The following is an 18,033-nucleotide window of genomic DNA, read 5'->3' as shown; positions in this document are numbered from 1 at the left end:
TCATCAGTGTCCACTCCATACACTTTTCATTAAAGCTTCTGGCTTTAAAAAAAGGCCATAAGTCACATTTGGAAGTCTCACCATAATTCACATTATCGTATGTCAGCCTCTCGAGCAGTCCTGGCCGGCAAGGTCAGCAGCTGGAGGAGCTTAATGTAAGTATCCTGTGAGAAGACTGTCTTAGTTAGTTGTTATGATCAGCTATTCGGAGGAGCTGTCAAATCACTGATTTTGGACCATTTGGGGCTAGCCCAGAAGCATCAGTTAATTGGTCAAGGAAGGGATATTCAACAGATAAGCTTTTGTTGGATATTTCCGTGTGTATTCTGTTTACAGTTTAATTTGCATTATTTATATTTGTGTACAATAACATCTTAAAAATAGCTGTCAAACATTTTTAGGGCAACGCTATATGAGACTAGTGGTTCTGGTTTCTGGTTTGGTTTTAAGCAGAAGTCAAGAGGCTTATGTTATTTGTATTTTTAGGGATAGACAGAGATTTATGGGTACTATATCAGACTATATCCTCCTTCTCCTGGGGAAAGACCACATCCAATAACCAAAAACTTAGAAAAAAACCTCGGGTTTTTACAGGCATCTGTTAGGATGCTTCTCTTTTGAATTCTCTGGAGGCTCTGGGCGCAGTATGTTTGTAATGATACCTGGAGCTTTGCTAAATTACAAGTGCACCTAGTTTGTTCACAGAAAGTATTTTTCTTGAAGTTCACTTGACTACACTCATTTTGCAACACACTTATAGACAAAGGCAGCTGTATTTCACTGGTGTCCACAGGGGGGAAATGGTATCGTCATCTGTGGATGCAACGTTATAGATCAGGAATAATTATGTTAAAGTCAATGCTTTGCTCCTATTTTAAATGAGAGGAAAAGAAAACTTTCATTTCTTTATCAGGGTTAGTCTTCCGCTTAACTGCAAGTGTCTGGGAGAAACAAGCGTTGGTGCCGATTTCATGTTGCAGGAGAGCGAGGTCCGCAGATGAGCAGTACTCCGCAACATGCACGTAGCAGCTAATAAAGCCACTAACAGACTCAGATGCGGTAAGCGTCACAGCTAGAAGGACTCGTGAAGTAGGTATGTCTTTTGGTGTTTTAGCTGGAGAAGTCAGAATGGCAGGTTACGTGACTTGGCCGTGGGAAGCTAATGCAGCGAGGCTGGGATGTATCTGGAGCCCAGATCTCCTTCCTCCCGGTGCATATGCATCTGGCACTCGGACCAGTTCACTCATCTTCAGTCCCTATCTGAACTCTTTACATTTTAGCCTGTTGCAACAGCATTTCTTTTGAACCCTCCAGCTAGATTTTGATAAATTTTTCCTTGATTCTGTGTGGATCTCACTGGCTTTGGATCAGGGTGATGTAACTAGCGAGAACAAAGCTCCGTGCTTTCTTACTGCCTCATCTCCTCAGATCATAGAATCATAGAATCACTAAGGTTGGAAAAGACCTCTAAGATCATCGAGTCCAACCGTCGACCCAACACCACCATGTCCACTAAACCATGTCCCTAAGTGCCTCATCTACTCGTCTTTTAAATACCTCCAGGGATGGGGACTCCACCACTTCCCTGGGCAGCCTGTTCCGATGTTTAACCACTCTTTCAGTAAAGAAATTTTTCCTTACATCCAATCTAAACCTCCCCTGGAGGTATCCTGCAGATACGGGAGCAGGAGGCGTAACCGGGGTCCGTTCAGAGGCAGTGGGCTGAGTGCCGTGGGGACACACAGCTGAAGATCACCGTCTGCCTGGTGAGCACAGAGCTTCACCCTGGCACGGGCTTCCCTGCAAGAAGCAATTAATAACAGGACAAAACTGCCGCTGACATTCACACCTTCATACACTCAGCCTTGGCAAACACATCTGTGATCTCATGGAGCTGAGGTCACTTCAAAGATCTGGAAACTTTGAAGGAAGTCTCTTCAGCTTCTCCGTGAGAGGAATACAGGTTCTTTCCCAGGAGAGCCATCTTCCCGTCTTTCCGTAAAATGCAGTTTTGGCCGTACGGTGGAAAAAAAAATCATCAAACACCAGCCCGTTTGTTGAGCTCCCGAAGGGAAGCCTTGGAAAGCTTGCCAAGTGCAGTATATTTTTATATTGCATCCATTATATAATGTGTCAAAAAAGAATTCTCTCCACTATGGAGAGATATTTATAGTCTGTAAGGTTTTGTGGCAGCAGTTGAGAGTCTAAGGTTACTCTCGCTGGGACTAGTCAGACTGTTGCCTCTGACTTCAGTGGGAGAAAGTCTTTAAAGACTGAGGATAACCTTTGTAAAGAAATAGCCCGGCTGGATGGTGTTACCCATCCCACCTCTCTGTCTCCTGAGGACCCTCGGGAAGACAAAGTGGAAACTTGCCGAAATTGTGAATGAATTGGGCGTGGCAGTAGAGGGCGAGGACCTCGGTAGACACCAGTGACACAGTATGGGAACGGGCAGAAAGAGGGGAATATCTCTGGTGATGTGGGCTGAAGTCTGGCCGAGGCTTGCAATGGGCAAGAAGCTAAGGAAATAGGGAATCGTACGACATCGATAGGAATAAATGTGTGTGTTCCAAGTGGAGTAAGAATATTTGATGAAGAACTGTCTCGCCCCTTAATGGACGCTGTGTGGAAGATACCCGGCGCAGCTAGTTATGTGTATGGAAGTACTTTCAGATCTGCGTAGCTGTTATCTCTCGCAGCCGTTCCTTCCTCCAGAACATTTGCACAGCCTAAAGAAGTAACTCGTGCTGATCCGGCAGGTATTTGCACACGTTCCAGCAGGGAAGGAGCGATCCCAACAAGCCCTTCGCTTCTGCATTTTGATGCAGATGAAGAGGTCGCAGACATTGTTTTGAGTCTTCATTAGGTCAGGGAGACTTCTGGGAAGCCCCTGGTCACAGTTTCACTGAAAAGATAATTACCTTGTCTCGGAGGAGGCCATGCGGCTGGGAAAGGCGAGCAGCAGAAATGCATCTCTCTCACGTGTTTACCCGAACTGAACCACTGGAATATTTGAGCTTAATTTTCCTCTTCTTTAAAAAAAATAAATACCTTAAAGAGTAGACAAAATCCTTTGGAACTTTTCATGGCATAGCCCATCATGACCAGGAGTCGAGTTAAAAAAGACCTCCAAAGTTTATGGTCAACGTAGGTCAACTCACTGTCTTACGCAACTTTAAGTTCAGAAAAATTTAAAGCCCTAACTATGATATTGATTAAATGTAATTTGGCCATCTTACATATTTATATTTGTGAGAAGTTTAACAGGAGCCAAAAATGATAATGCAATCACTCTGGAAAGGTTGGCTATTACTAAACGGGGGATTTGAGATTGCACATACCCGGTCGGTATGTGTGGGGGAATGATACCACTGTGATAAAATGAACCTATGGTCTCTAGTCCGTCTCTCCTGGAAGTCTCCAAACCTCTGCTTACAACAGACAGTGCACATATATACACATATGTGTGTGTATGTGTGAATCTTCGTACGCATGCTGTTGCATTTTCTACATCAACGTGTCTTAACAAGCACTGCAGACAGGACTCGCACGCTGCCCTTCCTATCACAGCAGACACAGCCTTGTGCTGTGCAGTTTATGACAAAAAGATTATGATAAACAAAAAATTAGAAGAGACCAAATACATCAAAAGCGTTTGAAAAATTACGCGTAAGTCACCAGCAACGGTAAGATGACGTCAGTTTGGACAGAAAATTATGGAAGAAATTATGGGTGAACAAAAAAGCCTGTGAAAAGCAATGAACATTGCACTGAATAAGTTTTATCCGAGCACTGCAGGAAGCTCCAGAGTTGTGAAAGATAATCATCTGCTCCCTGCAGACCACAGCAGATCGCATCAGGCATATTCTCTTGAAAGGCTGTGCTCTTTTTTTTTAAAAAAAAAAGAGATTTCCTGGACGTGCTGTCTGTAATGGCTGTTTCATTATGTCTCTGTTATTGCAGATCAGGAGGAGACAGGCTGAGGTTGTCTGAGCATTTGATATAATTCATGGAAAGACATTGAGTTTATAGACGGTTGGGTGGGTAAGGATGAGAATCTGGTTAGGAATTCCTGAAAGATGGGAAAATATATAATATATCCTTACAATTTCTCTTTTTTACAAGTCTGGTTATACCCTTGTACTTCGCAACTTGTCTTTTCCACCTCCAATACCCTTCTGCACCAGAAGCAATTCTGCCCTGCCTGAAGCAGGGGCTCCGTCGCTGTTTTTTCTGCGGCAAGAATTGAGCAGTGGGGGAAGAGCCCTGTCCCTGACGTTCCCCGTCCCGGGGCCGAAGAACTCTTCCCCTCGGTTACACCCTCGGGGGCTCGCGTTCCCCAGGTCTGCAACCCCAGTGTGGGCTTTCTCTAGGCAGCAGTGCGGTTGCTGGCTGATCTCCTGGATATACCGTGGGAGAAAGAGGTTTTTAAATACTTGGATGCCAAATCCCAGAGTGTGCTGAGTTGTAAAAAAGGGAAACAAAACAAAAATGAAAAAAAAAAGAGACAAAAAAACCCCAACCACCAAGCATGGATTTTGTATGTAATTTCTGGTTTGCTGACAAACTTTTCAAACAAGTTTAGTGGGGAAGCAGCAAAGCTGCAACACTGACGTGACTGTGCAGCAGCCTGCTCTTGGCTCATCAGTTTGGCAGATTTTCAGAGAAACAATTGAAAATATTTTCTTTCAACCCAAATTCAGCCACGCTGAAGCGTGGACCCAGGCAGTTCTGCTATTTCTACGCTTAACTGCTTACGTTTTAGTACTAGATAAGGCATATTCTCTTATTTCCTTTAGATTATCGGGAGTGTTTGTTCTTGGGAGAATATTATGTAAACTTTATTAAACGGGTTGTGTTATAATGGCTATAAAACAGAATAGCTCAAATTCTCAGGGCATCGCAGCTTTTTTCCCAATACAGCTGTTTTAATGAAGATATACTACAGCAACTTGATTTTTAGAAAATAATTACCCAAAGCTTCATCTTTGAAGTGAGCTAATTCGGTTCAGTGCTGCCAGTGGCCCTTTCCGAACAGCTGTAAGTCTGTTAAATTTCATTACAGCCAGAGGGAGGGGATAAAGCCTCTCTGCTCTGCGCGGGAGACAATCCTTGAGAGCCGGGTCTCTCTTTAAAGTGCCTACCTCTCCCTTTGACTATGGTGAGAATTTTTCCCATTGAAGAGCTGCAGGGTTATCTCTTTGGAATTAGATAAAAATTATTTTATCCCAACTTTAACCGCTTTTAATCTATATAAACTCTAGCAATTTTCTTTTTAATTTTTTTTGGTCAGACAGAATGCAGCAACTTTTGTTTAGTTTTTTGTCTTATTAAAGGTCACTTCCCTACAAAAAAAAAGAAAAAAAAATGCTTTTTTAAAGCTTATAGAGGTTTTTGGGGAAAAAAACATTACAGGTAGGTAATTATAATATAGGTAGAAGTTATATATATGTGTATGTATACAATACTACACATGTAAGTGCAGATTCTGTTGGAAAAACACATTTCACAGGTTTTATTTACTTCGGGAGAATCCTTTCTAAGAAATTAATCTGGAATTTGGAATGGTAGCCACAAGCCTTTGTTGGCTTGCAAGCTGCATGTTGTGAGCTCGGGGGACCGGAACCATCCACCTTCAGCAGGTATTTAAGAAATCTAAGTGCCCGGTCCAGGTATGGATGCTGCTCTACCAGCAGTATATGACAAAAAGCTTCTAGTCTTGTAAATACTAAATGTGAAGGTTCAATCTTACACTCGTCTGACCTGGAGTTCACAACAAAGTCCTCTGTGTGGCCAGCTTGTGCTTGCTTGCAACTGTACGTGCTGAAGAGGAAAAAGGCAGGTCTCGGGGTCTGAAATGCTCAGGAAATGGAAATTCTCCCTCTGCAATAATAAATAATCAGGCAGTTAAAAGTTCTTCTAGTAAAAAAAGGGAAAAGATGATGATGGGAAAAGGCAATGATGCTGTTTCTCACTAGATAGCAGCGGACGGCTGTCCAAGCGGCACGGCGAGTTCTGCAGCCCGGGCGCGCTCCCCGCACTGACGGTCGTTCTCCCAGGCGTTATCACAGAGGTGTCGAGTAGGACAGATGGTTTCTGAAACCGAGAATCGAGATCATTCTTCTGCTGACCTACGTGGTGCAATAAGCATCGGTATGAACACTTGGTCTCGGACACGCATTCTGTGTTTGTGAAGCCAAGACTGGCACTGGATCTCCCTCGTAGCCAGAGAGAATGCGCTGGCACGAGGTCCCAGGCAGCGAGACCGTTCTCTGGACTGTCAAGGAGCAGAAAAGTCCAGCAACCATTTACACAGCATCCTGTCAGATGATTTTCTGTATAGGCATCAGGTCAGTATCGCTGAGAGGTATTTGGGGCTGAGCCAGCTGAAGATATGAGTTTTGCATCTTACAGATAAGAAATTCTGTTTTCCTGGGGATGATGGTTCAGCAGCGAGGAGCGTGGAAGCCATACAGCTGTCTTGCTTGGAGTGCACAGCTGATGTCAGAAATATACTCCCCTATATTTATAATAAAGAATGTGTTTAAGTGAAGAGAGAGAGAAGAGAGCTGCCAGTAATTAGCTGTTGGCGTGCAAGCGGCTGTGAGGTTAGTGAGTTGCTGAGATATCCACCAGCGATGTCTCAGCTGAGCGATGGGAGGAGAGTCGCTGCAGCAGCCTTTAGAGGATGTGCAAAAGGAAGAGTCCCAGCAGCAAGGGGTTTTTCCCTGAATATTGGGAACGAATCCAATCTGCTTGCTCTATCCAAGGTGAGGAAATGGGCTGCCGAAAGCAGAAGGAATGAGAATGAAGACAGCAGCACAGACTGGGCTGCTTGTACTTGAGGTTTTGCTTCTCGCTTGCTCCCTCTCGGGCAGAGCTGCAGCATCCCAGCTTTCGGCAGAGCGCCGGCAGCGTCTGGGTCCCTCTCGCGGCTTGTGGGAAAAATCCCGGCAGCGCCAAACCCTCCTCAGACACCGAAATGAGGAAGGATGAACGTAAAGGACTGGAGAGAGCAAAGAGAGTCAACACCACCCGCACAGTGGAAGCTTTTGCCTCCGCAGAAAAGTCACAGTAAGAACCGCAGAGAAGTCAGTCTGCTTGTGGCCAGGAAAACAGCAACTTTCCTGCTCTCGGAGGGGAAAGGGCCTTTGCAAGGTGCAGCCAAGCCAGGCGCTGCAGCTTGTTACCTGCAGCCTCAGGCGATGTTCCCACCCCTGCTGTCCCGGCTGGCAGCCTGATGATACACGCAGTCCTCACCTTTGAGACACATCCCAGCAAGATCGTCCCTCCCCGGGTCCTGCTTCACCCCCTCTTTCCATGGCCTAAATTGTGATCATTATTTTCTAGTTTGGAGAGGGAGTTTGGTGTCAGCAACGTCCCCGTTCGCAGCCTGAATCCTGCGGTCATGCTTTTAACAAACACTGGCACTCCGTTTGCTGATCTAGCCCGGCGGGCGCGGGCTGCGGTGGGAGGTGCCCTCCCTGCCCTCGGCTCCTGGAAGAGGAGGTGATGCTCATCAGGCTTTGCCCGCGCCCTGGGCTGCCCCGCTGCAGCAAGCCCTTCAGCGTTCGGGGGCTGTGGCGGTGGCGTCCTGGGGACCTGTCTGCTGATAACCATGGGTAATTGCTCATTTATTATCCGCTATCGCATTGCTACTGCAGCACTTCCAGGGCCGCCATCCTCAGCTGGGAAGAGCTGGCAGTGGAACGGAGAAAATCTCCTGCCAGCTTCTCTCACCTGCCACCATGTTGGGTGATTTTACTCAATTAAGGCAAATTACGCCACGTAAAAACTTAACCTGCTGGGATGGGGAAGAGGTTGTCACGTTGGCACCGAAGTTTGGACCGTGGTCCTCCTTTCTAGGGAATTGCGAATATGCAAATAGATGAGATGATTTGTGTGGTCTGGAGTGCATTTATCTTTTGTGGGTCATGAGAATAATGTACGAAGATGTTCCTTTTTCTGTTGAGGGACACATTCTCTGCCCTGAGTACCCAAAACTTGGCTGATGTGTGTGCTTTCAAGCTGGGAGATGACTCTGTCACTTCACGGTGTGTTTTCTGGTTATGCTGGAAAGGGGCGGCCATTGTTCAGGGGAAAGCCAGATGCTACAAAACTGGGGCCTCTCAGCATTTAAGCTTCCTTCAGGCCTTTTTACAAGATGTTGTAAAGTCGCTTGACAATAGGCTGTGAATATTAATGGTCTCTTAGCCCAAAGGCAGATGGAAAAGTGGGGGATTTTTGTTATCCGTTTAAGTGGATGGTTTCTTTCATGTGGGAGTGTGTAACCTCCATAAATAAAATACCAGATGTGCTTGAATTCTGTTTTTCTTAAAATGACTTGGGGATTCTCATAAAGAATAGGAATATCTACTGTTATCAGTATTTTATTTCACGCCTTTCCTAGCAAAAGGTGTCAAAGTGAGTTTGTGAACGCCAGAGCGTAGTAGCCAGGTTGATGCAGGAAGGGTACCACCACCATCGCATTCAGCCTCAGTCCTGAGGCTCTGAATTCTTCAGATAAAGCCAGGCTTACCTGTAATTCCAAATCCCATCACAAAAATGCAGATCCTCAAAAATGTTTCGTTTCCCAAGAAATCCAGTTCATGTTTTGGATTGGAGTGCTGTCAGTCTCGCTGCCGGCTGGAGCCCTGGCTGCAGCGCCAGGAGAGGGCTGCTCCCCGCACGGGGCTGGGCAGGGACGGGGGCTCCTGGCAGACACCGTGTTCGGACGGAGCAAAGGGGAATGCAGGACCTCCAAATGGTCCCGAGAAGCCAGCTTCTGAGCCCAGCGCTAACGCCACAGCAGTCCTGAAGGTAAGCCATAAACCCAGCCGAGCCTTTGGTCTGTCCATCTGTCCTGTCCGTGCACAAGAACAGTACGTTGATGCGTTTAAAAGGACATTTCTGAGCCACCACAGAAAGAAATGCCAGAAGGATGATAAATACAGGTAAGCAGAGCTGTACGGTGCAATGCAGAAGGAAAGGCACGATGCAGAGAAGAGAGCAAGTCACTGCCCTTTCTAATGCTGGGAGGGATTTGGACTCAGTTAGGGACTGGGAATATATTTGAAACAAATCTTGCACAGGTGCAAGGCTAAAGTAGCAGCATGAAATTCTTCCAAAGCAGATGAATTTAGTTTTATGAGAAACGTGGTCATTAGTCAGGTGCAACTGAACTTCTGTAAAAAGTATAAGTATTCCTCTGCAAAGCTGCTCAAAAATACGGATGGATTTTTTTTTTTAAATTTAACTAAAAGTATATATTTCTTTTCACATCGCAGCCCTGCCACTCCAAATGTCATGGGTTTCTTTGAATGTTTGAAGGTTAGGCTGTGTCTGGGAAGGATTATACAATTCAGTGGCAATTTTATCACAGGACCCTTACGGTTATTTTTGGCTAGCTTAGGCACTGCATAGGTAGGTAGACAATTGCTAAAGATAACTAACATGAATATAGACTATTGCAATGCTTTAAAACCTCTAGTGGTCACTGCCTAGAGGGATCACAGAGCTGGAAAAGCGAGGTGATAGCCGAAGTCAAAACTGAAATGTATTGGAGCGCTGTGCGTGTGTTTTTAGAAATGTTTCTGGTCGGGGCTGAGATGCACCAGAAGAGCTGCCTGTGGAATCTGGTTATGCTGCATCACACTGCACAAGCAGTGCTCATTTCTCTGAGAGTTATTTGGGAAACAAGCAGAAAACAAAACAGATATTTACCAGTGATATTGCATATATATCTTTCCTCTAATCAACCTCTTATCCCTGCCTACCTTTAGTTTAGTGGGGATGAGAGTTATCTGAAGATTGGTGTTTTCAAATGAGCACAGATTATCTGAAAAAATGTGTTATTTGCATGAAAGTTTGGTACAATATTCTCTTATATATTCGTATCTCTTTCTTAAAAAATAAAAAGCAAACTTGTATGTGTTTTACAAACAGATGAATCGAAACCAAATTTTAACAGAAATCTTGTAAAAAGTTTCATATCAAATTTATTTGCATTGACACGGCACTTCAGTAAATGTACAAATAAAACCAAGGGTAGCAAGAAGCCTTTCTCGGGGAACAGGTTTCTGGGAGCTCCTTGACGTCTGCTGTGCATGACCGTGGAAATCAAGTATAGGTGGAGCCTGTGGGTGTGATTCGAGGCGACCCATACTTGGTTTCAAGGGTCCGCAGGTAATGTACGGAGAGGAGCGAGCAGAGCACCGTGCACGCTCCAGCTGCCGTGCGAGCCCTCTGCTCTGTTAACGCGACGAGAATGTGAGTGCACGAAATGCCGGCCTTTCATTGCTGAGGTTCGAACTGACTCAGTATTCTTGGACACGGACTTTTTTCCCCCTTTTGAAAAGTCATCCAATGCAGGTGAAAAGTTACATTTCCCGGGTGATATGAACTATAGGAGTAATCTGGACACAGAAACTGCATCCGAATAACCTGAACGGTCTCATGCAGTCCTGCCTCCATTCACCTCTCCCCTCCACAGCCGAGTTTTTGAGCAATCTGCAGCAGACTTATATACATTCATGGGTGACTGCGCACCTGCGGTCGTGTTTCCAAGCACCGGTAAGTCTGCGGTCATTTGGTATCTCGCCGTTGAGCCACGTGCAACTTTGCGCTCTTCTCTTCCCCAGGATTGTCTTGTAAAAAAAAGCTCAATCTTCAAGTCCAAGTGCAGATCACGGTCTCTCAGGTTGGATTTGAATTATGGAGTTTGGACAGGCCAAAATGATGTACTTTGACTGGATTCCCTATGAGAAGTTTTGAAGAATCTGCGAGTTTTCCATGGCTTCAGTGGGAAATGGTAACTTGGCCCTTTTCGTGCTCAGACCCAGTCCTGGTTTCCGTGAAAGAATTTCAGACCTTTCAGTGAACTTAAACTGAGTTTTGAGTTTGTTGGGAAATTTGAGTCCAAGAAAGCTCTAGGCAGGATTGATGTAGCAGCAAAAAAAGTTGACACGGGGCAGTGATTTCAGGAATACATGGTCCGTGGGCCAGGTTCGGGTCGCCGCTGCATCAGCTGAGAACAACGGTGGCGAAGCAGCTCTGGGTTTATGCTGTGCTTCAGAGGGGAGAAGCAGCCAGTGTCTGCTCAGAGTGCCCAGCGCGGTTTGGCATGTCGGCTGCAAGTGCTGTAACGCAACCTGGCCCTGAAACCTGCACCGATTCCTGCAGCTATGCCTTTGGCACCTACTGCACCGTTCCTTGGGGGAAAGGAGAAGAGGACAGCATTTGTAATTTTGGGTGGCATATGGCATGCATGCCTCAAATCTCCAGTGTAAGCCAAACACATTGAGTGAGGGAATGCCTGCAGCCATCACACCTTTCTAAAATACTAATGGATTGTTCTGAAGATGCACGACAACCTCCAGGGAATAATATATAATCTTTCCTCCCGAGCGCACTGCGGGCCCGCGAGGACCGATTCCAGCACAGCTGCTCCTAGTTAGCTCGCAGCTTCAGGAGGTTCAGGTTTGATTTAGGGACCAACCTTTACCACTCTTTGTTCGTGACACCTGGCTGGTGGTGACAGCTGATTCATAGCTGCCTGGCAGAGGCAAAATAAATCTCATACTTCTGTGCTGGGGGGTTGACTACAATTTCAAGGTATCCTTTGCCAAAGATCTTATAACTCAGAATGGCCAAACAGCTCTAAATTGATGATAGCAAAATAGTTAACCTCAGCCTCTCCCCCTTTTCGAAACAAGGATGGGCCATTAGTATCTCAGAGCCACTTTTCTATGGTAGCTGGCAATCAGTGCCCTTGGAGTGCAATGGCACTTTCACTGGCTGAGGCGCTAACACTGGCAGGGGACAGGAGTGTGCTCTGGCACTGGGGTGTTCAGGTTTAGAAGCTGTGGGGAACAAACACTGAGCCTCCCAGTCCGCGTCCCAGCGCAGGACTTTGCTCTGTTGTGAGCTTTCAAGGCTTTGCTTGACTGCCCTGAGAGGACCGCTGGGATTCCCTCCTTCAGAAGGTCGGGGTGCCTTGCTGGAAGCGGCAGCGTGAAATCAAACCGGAGTTCGAGCAGACATCAGCTCTGAGCTGCAGCGGCTCCTGGGCAGGAGTGAGAGGTCGGGATCAAAGCGTACGAGGTAGGCAGACAGCAGCGATGCCGGGGCGTGCGGTGAGTTGGAGGATGAGGAATGCTCTTCGTTCTATTTATGAATCGTATGTTTCAGTCACGGAGGAAGGAAGTTTCATAATGATTTGATAAATACAAGCTCTAAGAAACTGGAAGTGGCGTTTGCAGAGTCTCACCACAGTGCTTGTTTTTACAAAACGTGGAGGCAAGAATAACTCCTGCTCTCGCTGTATCCTTCTGGGGAAACTTATGGCTTAGGGGGAAGCTGCTGAGATTGTGTCCATTTAAAAGATTAAAGTGAACTTTATTTTTTAACAGCAGCTTTTGTATAATAATAATAAAAACCCCTTCAAATATGCTAGACTTCAGCTGTATCCCGCACATACCCAGCAAAGCTACAGAGCCCTTCAAGCTCAGTGACAAGCTCCTCTCCATGGGTTACTCTGCCAGAGTTTGCAAAACCTGACAGCAAAGCCTTTCAAAAAGCCAGTGGCTGATTTGTGGCTTTGCTCTGAGTTGGATGACACTGAGTCCTGGTGTGGGCCCAGAAAAAGGTCAGGTTTTCAGTTGAAGGCACCTTTGTGATTTCTGGTGGTCTAGTTAGTTGGGTTTTGCATTCTTTTGGCTCTGAAACGTAGGGCGTGAGACGCGACGCGCAAAGCACACCCGGAACAAACGGCTGCTCGAATCCTTTCAAAATGCAGCTGCTGTTTTCTGTAGGTGTTCATTCGAGGTAAACATACTTCATATTGCCCAAATTGGCTTTGTTCCTTGGTGTTTAAGGTGTCTTTCCCTCTTCCCTTATGGTTTCTGTCTAATCCTTCATAAGGTCATAATCTGGATTTACGGCCTTGGAAAGGTCTCCTCCGCAGCGGTAGATTGATGTCACAGGCGTAGCTTTAAAGTGTTGCTGTGTGAGAAGCTGAGCAAGAGGCTTATTAAACCATGAAACATTATGAGGATGAGGATGAGCAGGACTAAGACAGACAAATTTTGGATCATAAACTTCTCCTTGAATGCTCCTAGCAGGCTACTTGCATTGTGGAAGGACCTTCAAACCGATAAGCCTTTCTTACTCCTCTTTACTTGCCTAACTCAGCACGACAGATGTTTCATTGCCTCCAGCTGCCCTTTTAGCTTTTAAAACACCAGGTTTTCAAATTCTTAAGCCTTCTCTAAGTTTTACAAAATCCCACAGGGTCACATTTCCTAACTCCCCCTCTGCTCTCCATAACAAGTCAGTAAGTATTTCTTCGAAATACTGCATTGCCCAATCAACGTGTCTAACCACCGATACTGTTTGTGTACGTAAAACCCATGTGATAATGGTTATAGCAACAATGGACAGAGCAGGAATGAGAATTTTCTCTCGTATTTGTGAGCATCACTCCCAGCGCTTAGAATCACTTTTCTTATAACACGTAAAACAGGGTCCATCGTGTCACCTGTTAGTGTAGCTGCCAGAGCTGGCATCTGTCTCCAAAGCAGTTCACAGTAGGACAACATGTGTAAGTCTTGCCAGATCTTTGGTGAAAATAGGAAAGCCTTTAACTGATGAACCGTTACTTTCCAGAACTGGTTTAAAAAACTCTTCTTACAGTTGTGACAGTAACCCACCTTTCTTCAAACAGATACTGCATTTAGGCAGTTACAGTACATGAAAATCAAATTAAAATTTACGGAGCTATTGAATTCATACTGTTAATACCTGTAGTGTGAAAATCCACTGTCAGAGAGAAGATGAGGGAACTGCTGGGTAGCTCTCCTACTAACCATCCGGTAGCCTTTCCCTCTTACACAGAGTGTTTGGAATGAACTGTGGGTCTCCTAACACTGGCAGGTTGCTGCAATGGGAGGATTAAGCAAATATAAACCCTTGGGGATTTTGTTAAGCTCTAGCAGGTCTTAGGATTTCTGAAAAGTAAACCAAAACTTGCACGGTCTGGTGTTTCAGAAGTAGTTAGGGAGCTCCGAGCCCAGACAGGACTGAATTAGAAGAGGCTGAGGGAATTAAATGGTGGGTCTCTCTGATCACATCAGCCTTGTTTTGATCACTGTCCTCTAACTCTATTCTTGGCTGGTAATACTTTTAATTCTTTATAGCTTGACAGGTTTGCGCGCTACCTGTAGACACCTGTTATTATTGTTATCGCAGGAGTGACCTAGTGCCTGTTTTATACTGAATAAAGAGCATCACTGCACGGATGCCTCTGCAAAGAGCTCTTCCGCGGGTGGGGGAAGCGCTGCCGGCAGAGAGCGGTGGATGCCCAGGGTGCGGCGGCGGCTCTGCCCGTCCCCGTCCCTGTCCCTGTCCCCGTCCCTGTCCTGTCGCTGCTGGCTGCTGCAGTCACACCTGTGGCAAGCGCTGTGCCATGTGAGTGCTGCTGTGCTGCATCGTGCCGCCCCCCTAACTCAATGTCCACCTTTCTTTGCATCTCAAGTGAAATTCCACGTGCCGCTCGCGGGAGCGACTTGCTTCATGTGTGCTTGTCAAATGGAGCGAGATTGCGGCTACGTCTTGTTTGAGGCAGCGGGTGTCTGACACAGCAGCTCCCCAGCCGTAGGGAGCAGGATGGAGCTGCTCGCTGCCCAGATGCACCCTCACCCAGCGGGCAGGAGCAGCCTGAGCAGCACCGTTTTCACGTGGCTGTGTGGATGGTACCCAGGCGGTCTGCACTACTTTGCGGTCCCCAGTTTATGAACCACTAATTTAAAACGTAATGCGATAGCTCACGTCAATACTGTTTATTTTTTTCCTTCGGTGGGACATGCTAATAACGCGGGCAGAGGTCCACGGCTGTCCAGCTGCCTGCAGGCTACCTCTCTGTAGCATCCTGAAGTAAACCCAGGCTGGCTGCCTTTGTGTGCGCTCTCTCGGTGCGTGCCTGACCTGGCCTTGTTCCCCACGGCTTGTCAAAGGATTCTGTCTGCGTCTGGCCGTGGAGGCAGCAGAGCTCGAGTCAGGATCAGAGCTAAGAGCAGATGGAAATGGGGCTGGCTCCCAACAGACGGCGAGCTCTGTCGGCTCTGGGTGAGCAAAAGAAAACCAAGATTTATCTGCAGTAGCAGAAGGAAACGTACAGAGTACAGTATGGCTGAAGCATGCGTTTTTGGCAAAGCTACAGCTCATTATTCTTCCATCCAGACCAAATGCCTTAAAACAGTATTTGTCTCCATTTTTCTACTTTCTTTTAAGAAGGAAATGCTTCTTTACAGAGCAAAAAAAGTAGCTTCTTAAGCACAAATACATTTTTAGAGTGCCTTGCTTAGTGCCAAATGTCAAGAATTTGCCAATAACTGATCAATCTTTTTGAAACCTCCTCATACATTTCACATGTCTAACTGAAACTTGGTGTTTCCTAATCTGGGGTTGATTTTGATCTGTAACTGAAAATAATAAAATGGCCTAACGATGATGCGGCGCAAGGTTTCCTCCTTACCTCCTTACCGTCTCGCTGCCAGTTCCCTCTGCCATTTTGGAGGCAGAAGACGTTTCAGAGGCTGTGGCAGGGACTGACGTTCCTAGTTGAGCATTCGGTGTTTCTCCCGGGGACCGAGGATGCACGGTCTGTGCGGGAGCGGGGGTTTGCAGCGCGGCAGCGGGAGAGGCTCCCCGTCCGCCTGGCCAGGTCCCGCTGCCCACACTTACCCGAAAAGCCCGGGCAGCTGATGCTTGTGGGCTATTGTCTGCAGGTTTTGGAGATTTCAGTCTGTTAGTCTGGGGTCATGTAGCCAGCTGATATGTTGTACATTGGGAACCTTGACAACATATGCAGTCTATTTTTTGGGGACTAATTAAAGTAGCTATCATGTATTTTGGTGAGGTGTGAAAATGCTTGAAGGGAAAGCATCTCCAGTGCTTATTAATAGCTTCCAGATGGACTTTGGGGAGGATGCTGCTTGGGAGTTAGAGGGAGAGTACAGGCTGTGGCTCGTTTGGGTCCCTGGTTGTTAAATCCTTGGGCAGCATCTTCACTTCCCACCTTATTCTCTTTTCACTGGGGAGTTTATCTGGGAGCTGAACTGAGGAGTGGAGGGAGACTGTGCTTAAGTAATAAGGAAAACAAGGGGGGTGGCGATTCCTCCATTTTCACCTGGTGGTTAGTCATTCACTCTGTTTAAAAGGTAATTTGAGAAAGGTGCTCCCTGTTCCTTAAAGGTCTGGCCCACGCCCCACTGAGGAGAAGAGAAAACTCTGGTTTTGGTAGGGTAACATGGTTTATTCTGGACTCAAGTTACAAAAATTAGTAGAAAATGTGTACTATGGGGATATTTTCATTTTTACAACTTTTTAGTTCAGTCTTCTCTGAATTAATACTATTCAGGCAACTTGCGTGGGTTTATTTGAAGGACTTTTAGTGGAAAGGTGTAATAGTTCTACCCCTCTGATTAAAGACAAGAAAGTAGAACTTCTAAAACAACAGATTTTTTTAATGTAAAAAATATTGGTCTTCTCATTTTCATGAACCAGGTGGCCGTTACAGAGTGAAGCATCGTGTTGTGATGATGAGTATATTCTTATCCATGAGAGTGCCGGTGTTCATCCAGGATAGGAATCTTTTGGGTAGTGACAACTTACGTGTTTGCACATGTAACGAGGGGGATCGCTTTGTACTGGTTAACGCTCTTTTTTCTTATTGGCACTGAAAAGTTAATAATAGGAAAATAAGCTGTAATAAAAGCAGTTGGTTTTGCTCTCGTGCAGTATCCCAACTTGGTCTGGCAGCAGAAGCTCATGTGTGCTCCCTCTTCTCCTCTCTTCCAGATGTGAACGAGTGCGAGGTGGGGAATGGTGGTTGCGAGTCCCAGTGCTGCAACACCATCGGGAGCTTCTACTGCAAGTGCGCGGCGGGGCTGAGGCTGGAGCAGGACGGGAAGGCGTGCGCAGGTAGGGCCGGGGGGCTGCAGCCGCCTCGCACAGCCCGAGCCCCGGCAGCGAGGGGCTGCACGGGGGACCTGCGCAGGAACCGCGGGCTGCAGGGCGGTCGCGACCGCGCTGCCGAAGGAGAGGCTTTTGGGTTTTCCCTCTCCTCTCTCTTATCGTGCATGCTTCTGATGTTGTTTAGCCATCCAGAGAAAGTGCTCTCTTGCTGCTGCACGCTTAGAGGTATAAATGACAGTCATAGAAGGAAAGCCTGGCCTGGATAGAAGTGAAGTTTTCAGGGTGAGGTCCTGGCCCTGTTGAAGTCGATGGCGTGTATTTTATTGCTTCAAGAGAGATGAGATTTCTCCTTCGGAGTCTATGTCATCACATTGTTCCCAGTCTTCCACTTTAAATCTCCTGCTTTCAAACCAAAGTGGAAGAGAGCATGCAACTTTGTGTTTGTAAAATGAAAATACTAGGCGGATTTGTGTTAGCGTAGTACCCAGAGCAAGCCTCACATCGTGTGGCCGCTTCAGCTCCTGCAGCTTGAGTCTGTGCTGTTGTGCACTGAGTAGATTCCCCATCCCTTTCTCCCTGGGCGTTATCATCTGTGCAAGTGCTGCATGTTCGAGTTGGCTGGAGCCGAGAGTCACAAAAATGCAAAAAGCTATTTGCTTATCAGAGCCAAGAACAAGGTACCTTTTTTTGGAGTATATTGCAGTTCCAGGATTCACTGACAGTATCAGAGAAAGACACCTTTACTGGGTTCCTGCAGACCAGAAATCTGAAGCTCACGTATTCTCTAGTGCAACATTAAAATGCCCACAGCAGGGTGCTCTAGTGGTTGCTTAGGATGGTCGTGTTTTTGTGGTGGAGTTCTCACATATTTTCGGCACTGGTTTGCTTAGCAGAAGTCCAAAAGTATTCAAAATAATTAACAAAGATTGCTGACAAACTGGGAAAGAGTCATTTCTGTGGATATCAGTTTGGACATTAAAGAATTCTGCAGAAAAATGTCACTTTCTTGCCAATTTGGTACATTTGTCTTGTTTTGTTGAAAATAACTGAAAAGTATTT

General features: G+C 46.3%; 1 protein-coding gene across 2 annotated transcripts in view; it reads left to right on the top strand.

Moving 5' to 3' along the window:
* The window catches only part of MEGF6 (multiple EGF like domains 6), a 109,472-nt gene that overhangs the window by 34,159 nt on the left and 57,280 nt on the right, over positions 1-18,033 (top strand). For both annotated transcript variants that reach the window (XM_076356410.1, XM_076356409.1), the window contains exon 5: positions 16,858-16,980. In XM_076356410.1, the coding sequence (XP_076212525.1) occupies positions 16,858-16,980 (123 nt within the window). The remainder of the gene's footprint in view (positions 1-16,857; positions 16,981-18,033) is intronic.

This window comes from Aptenodytes patagonicus, chromosome 19 (assembly GCF_965638725.1).
Source record: "Aptenodytes patagonicus chromosome 19, bAptPat1.pri.cur, whole genome shotgun sequence".
NCBI lineage: Eukaryota > Metazoa > Chordata > Aves > Sphenisciformes > Spheniscidae > Aptenodytes > Aptenodytes patagonicus.
This window is presented reverse-complemented; position numbering and strand designations above follow the sequence as displayed.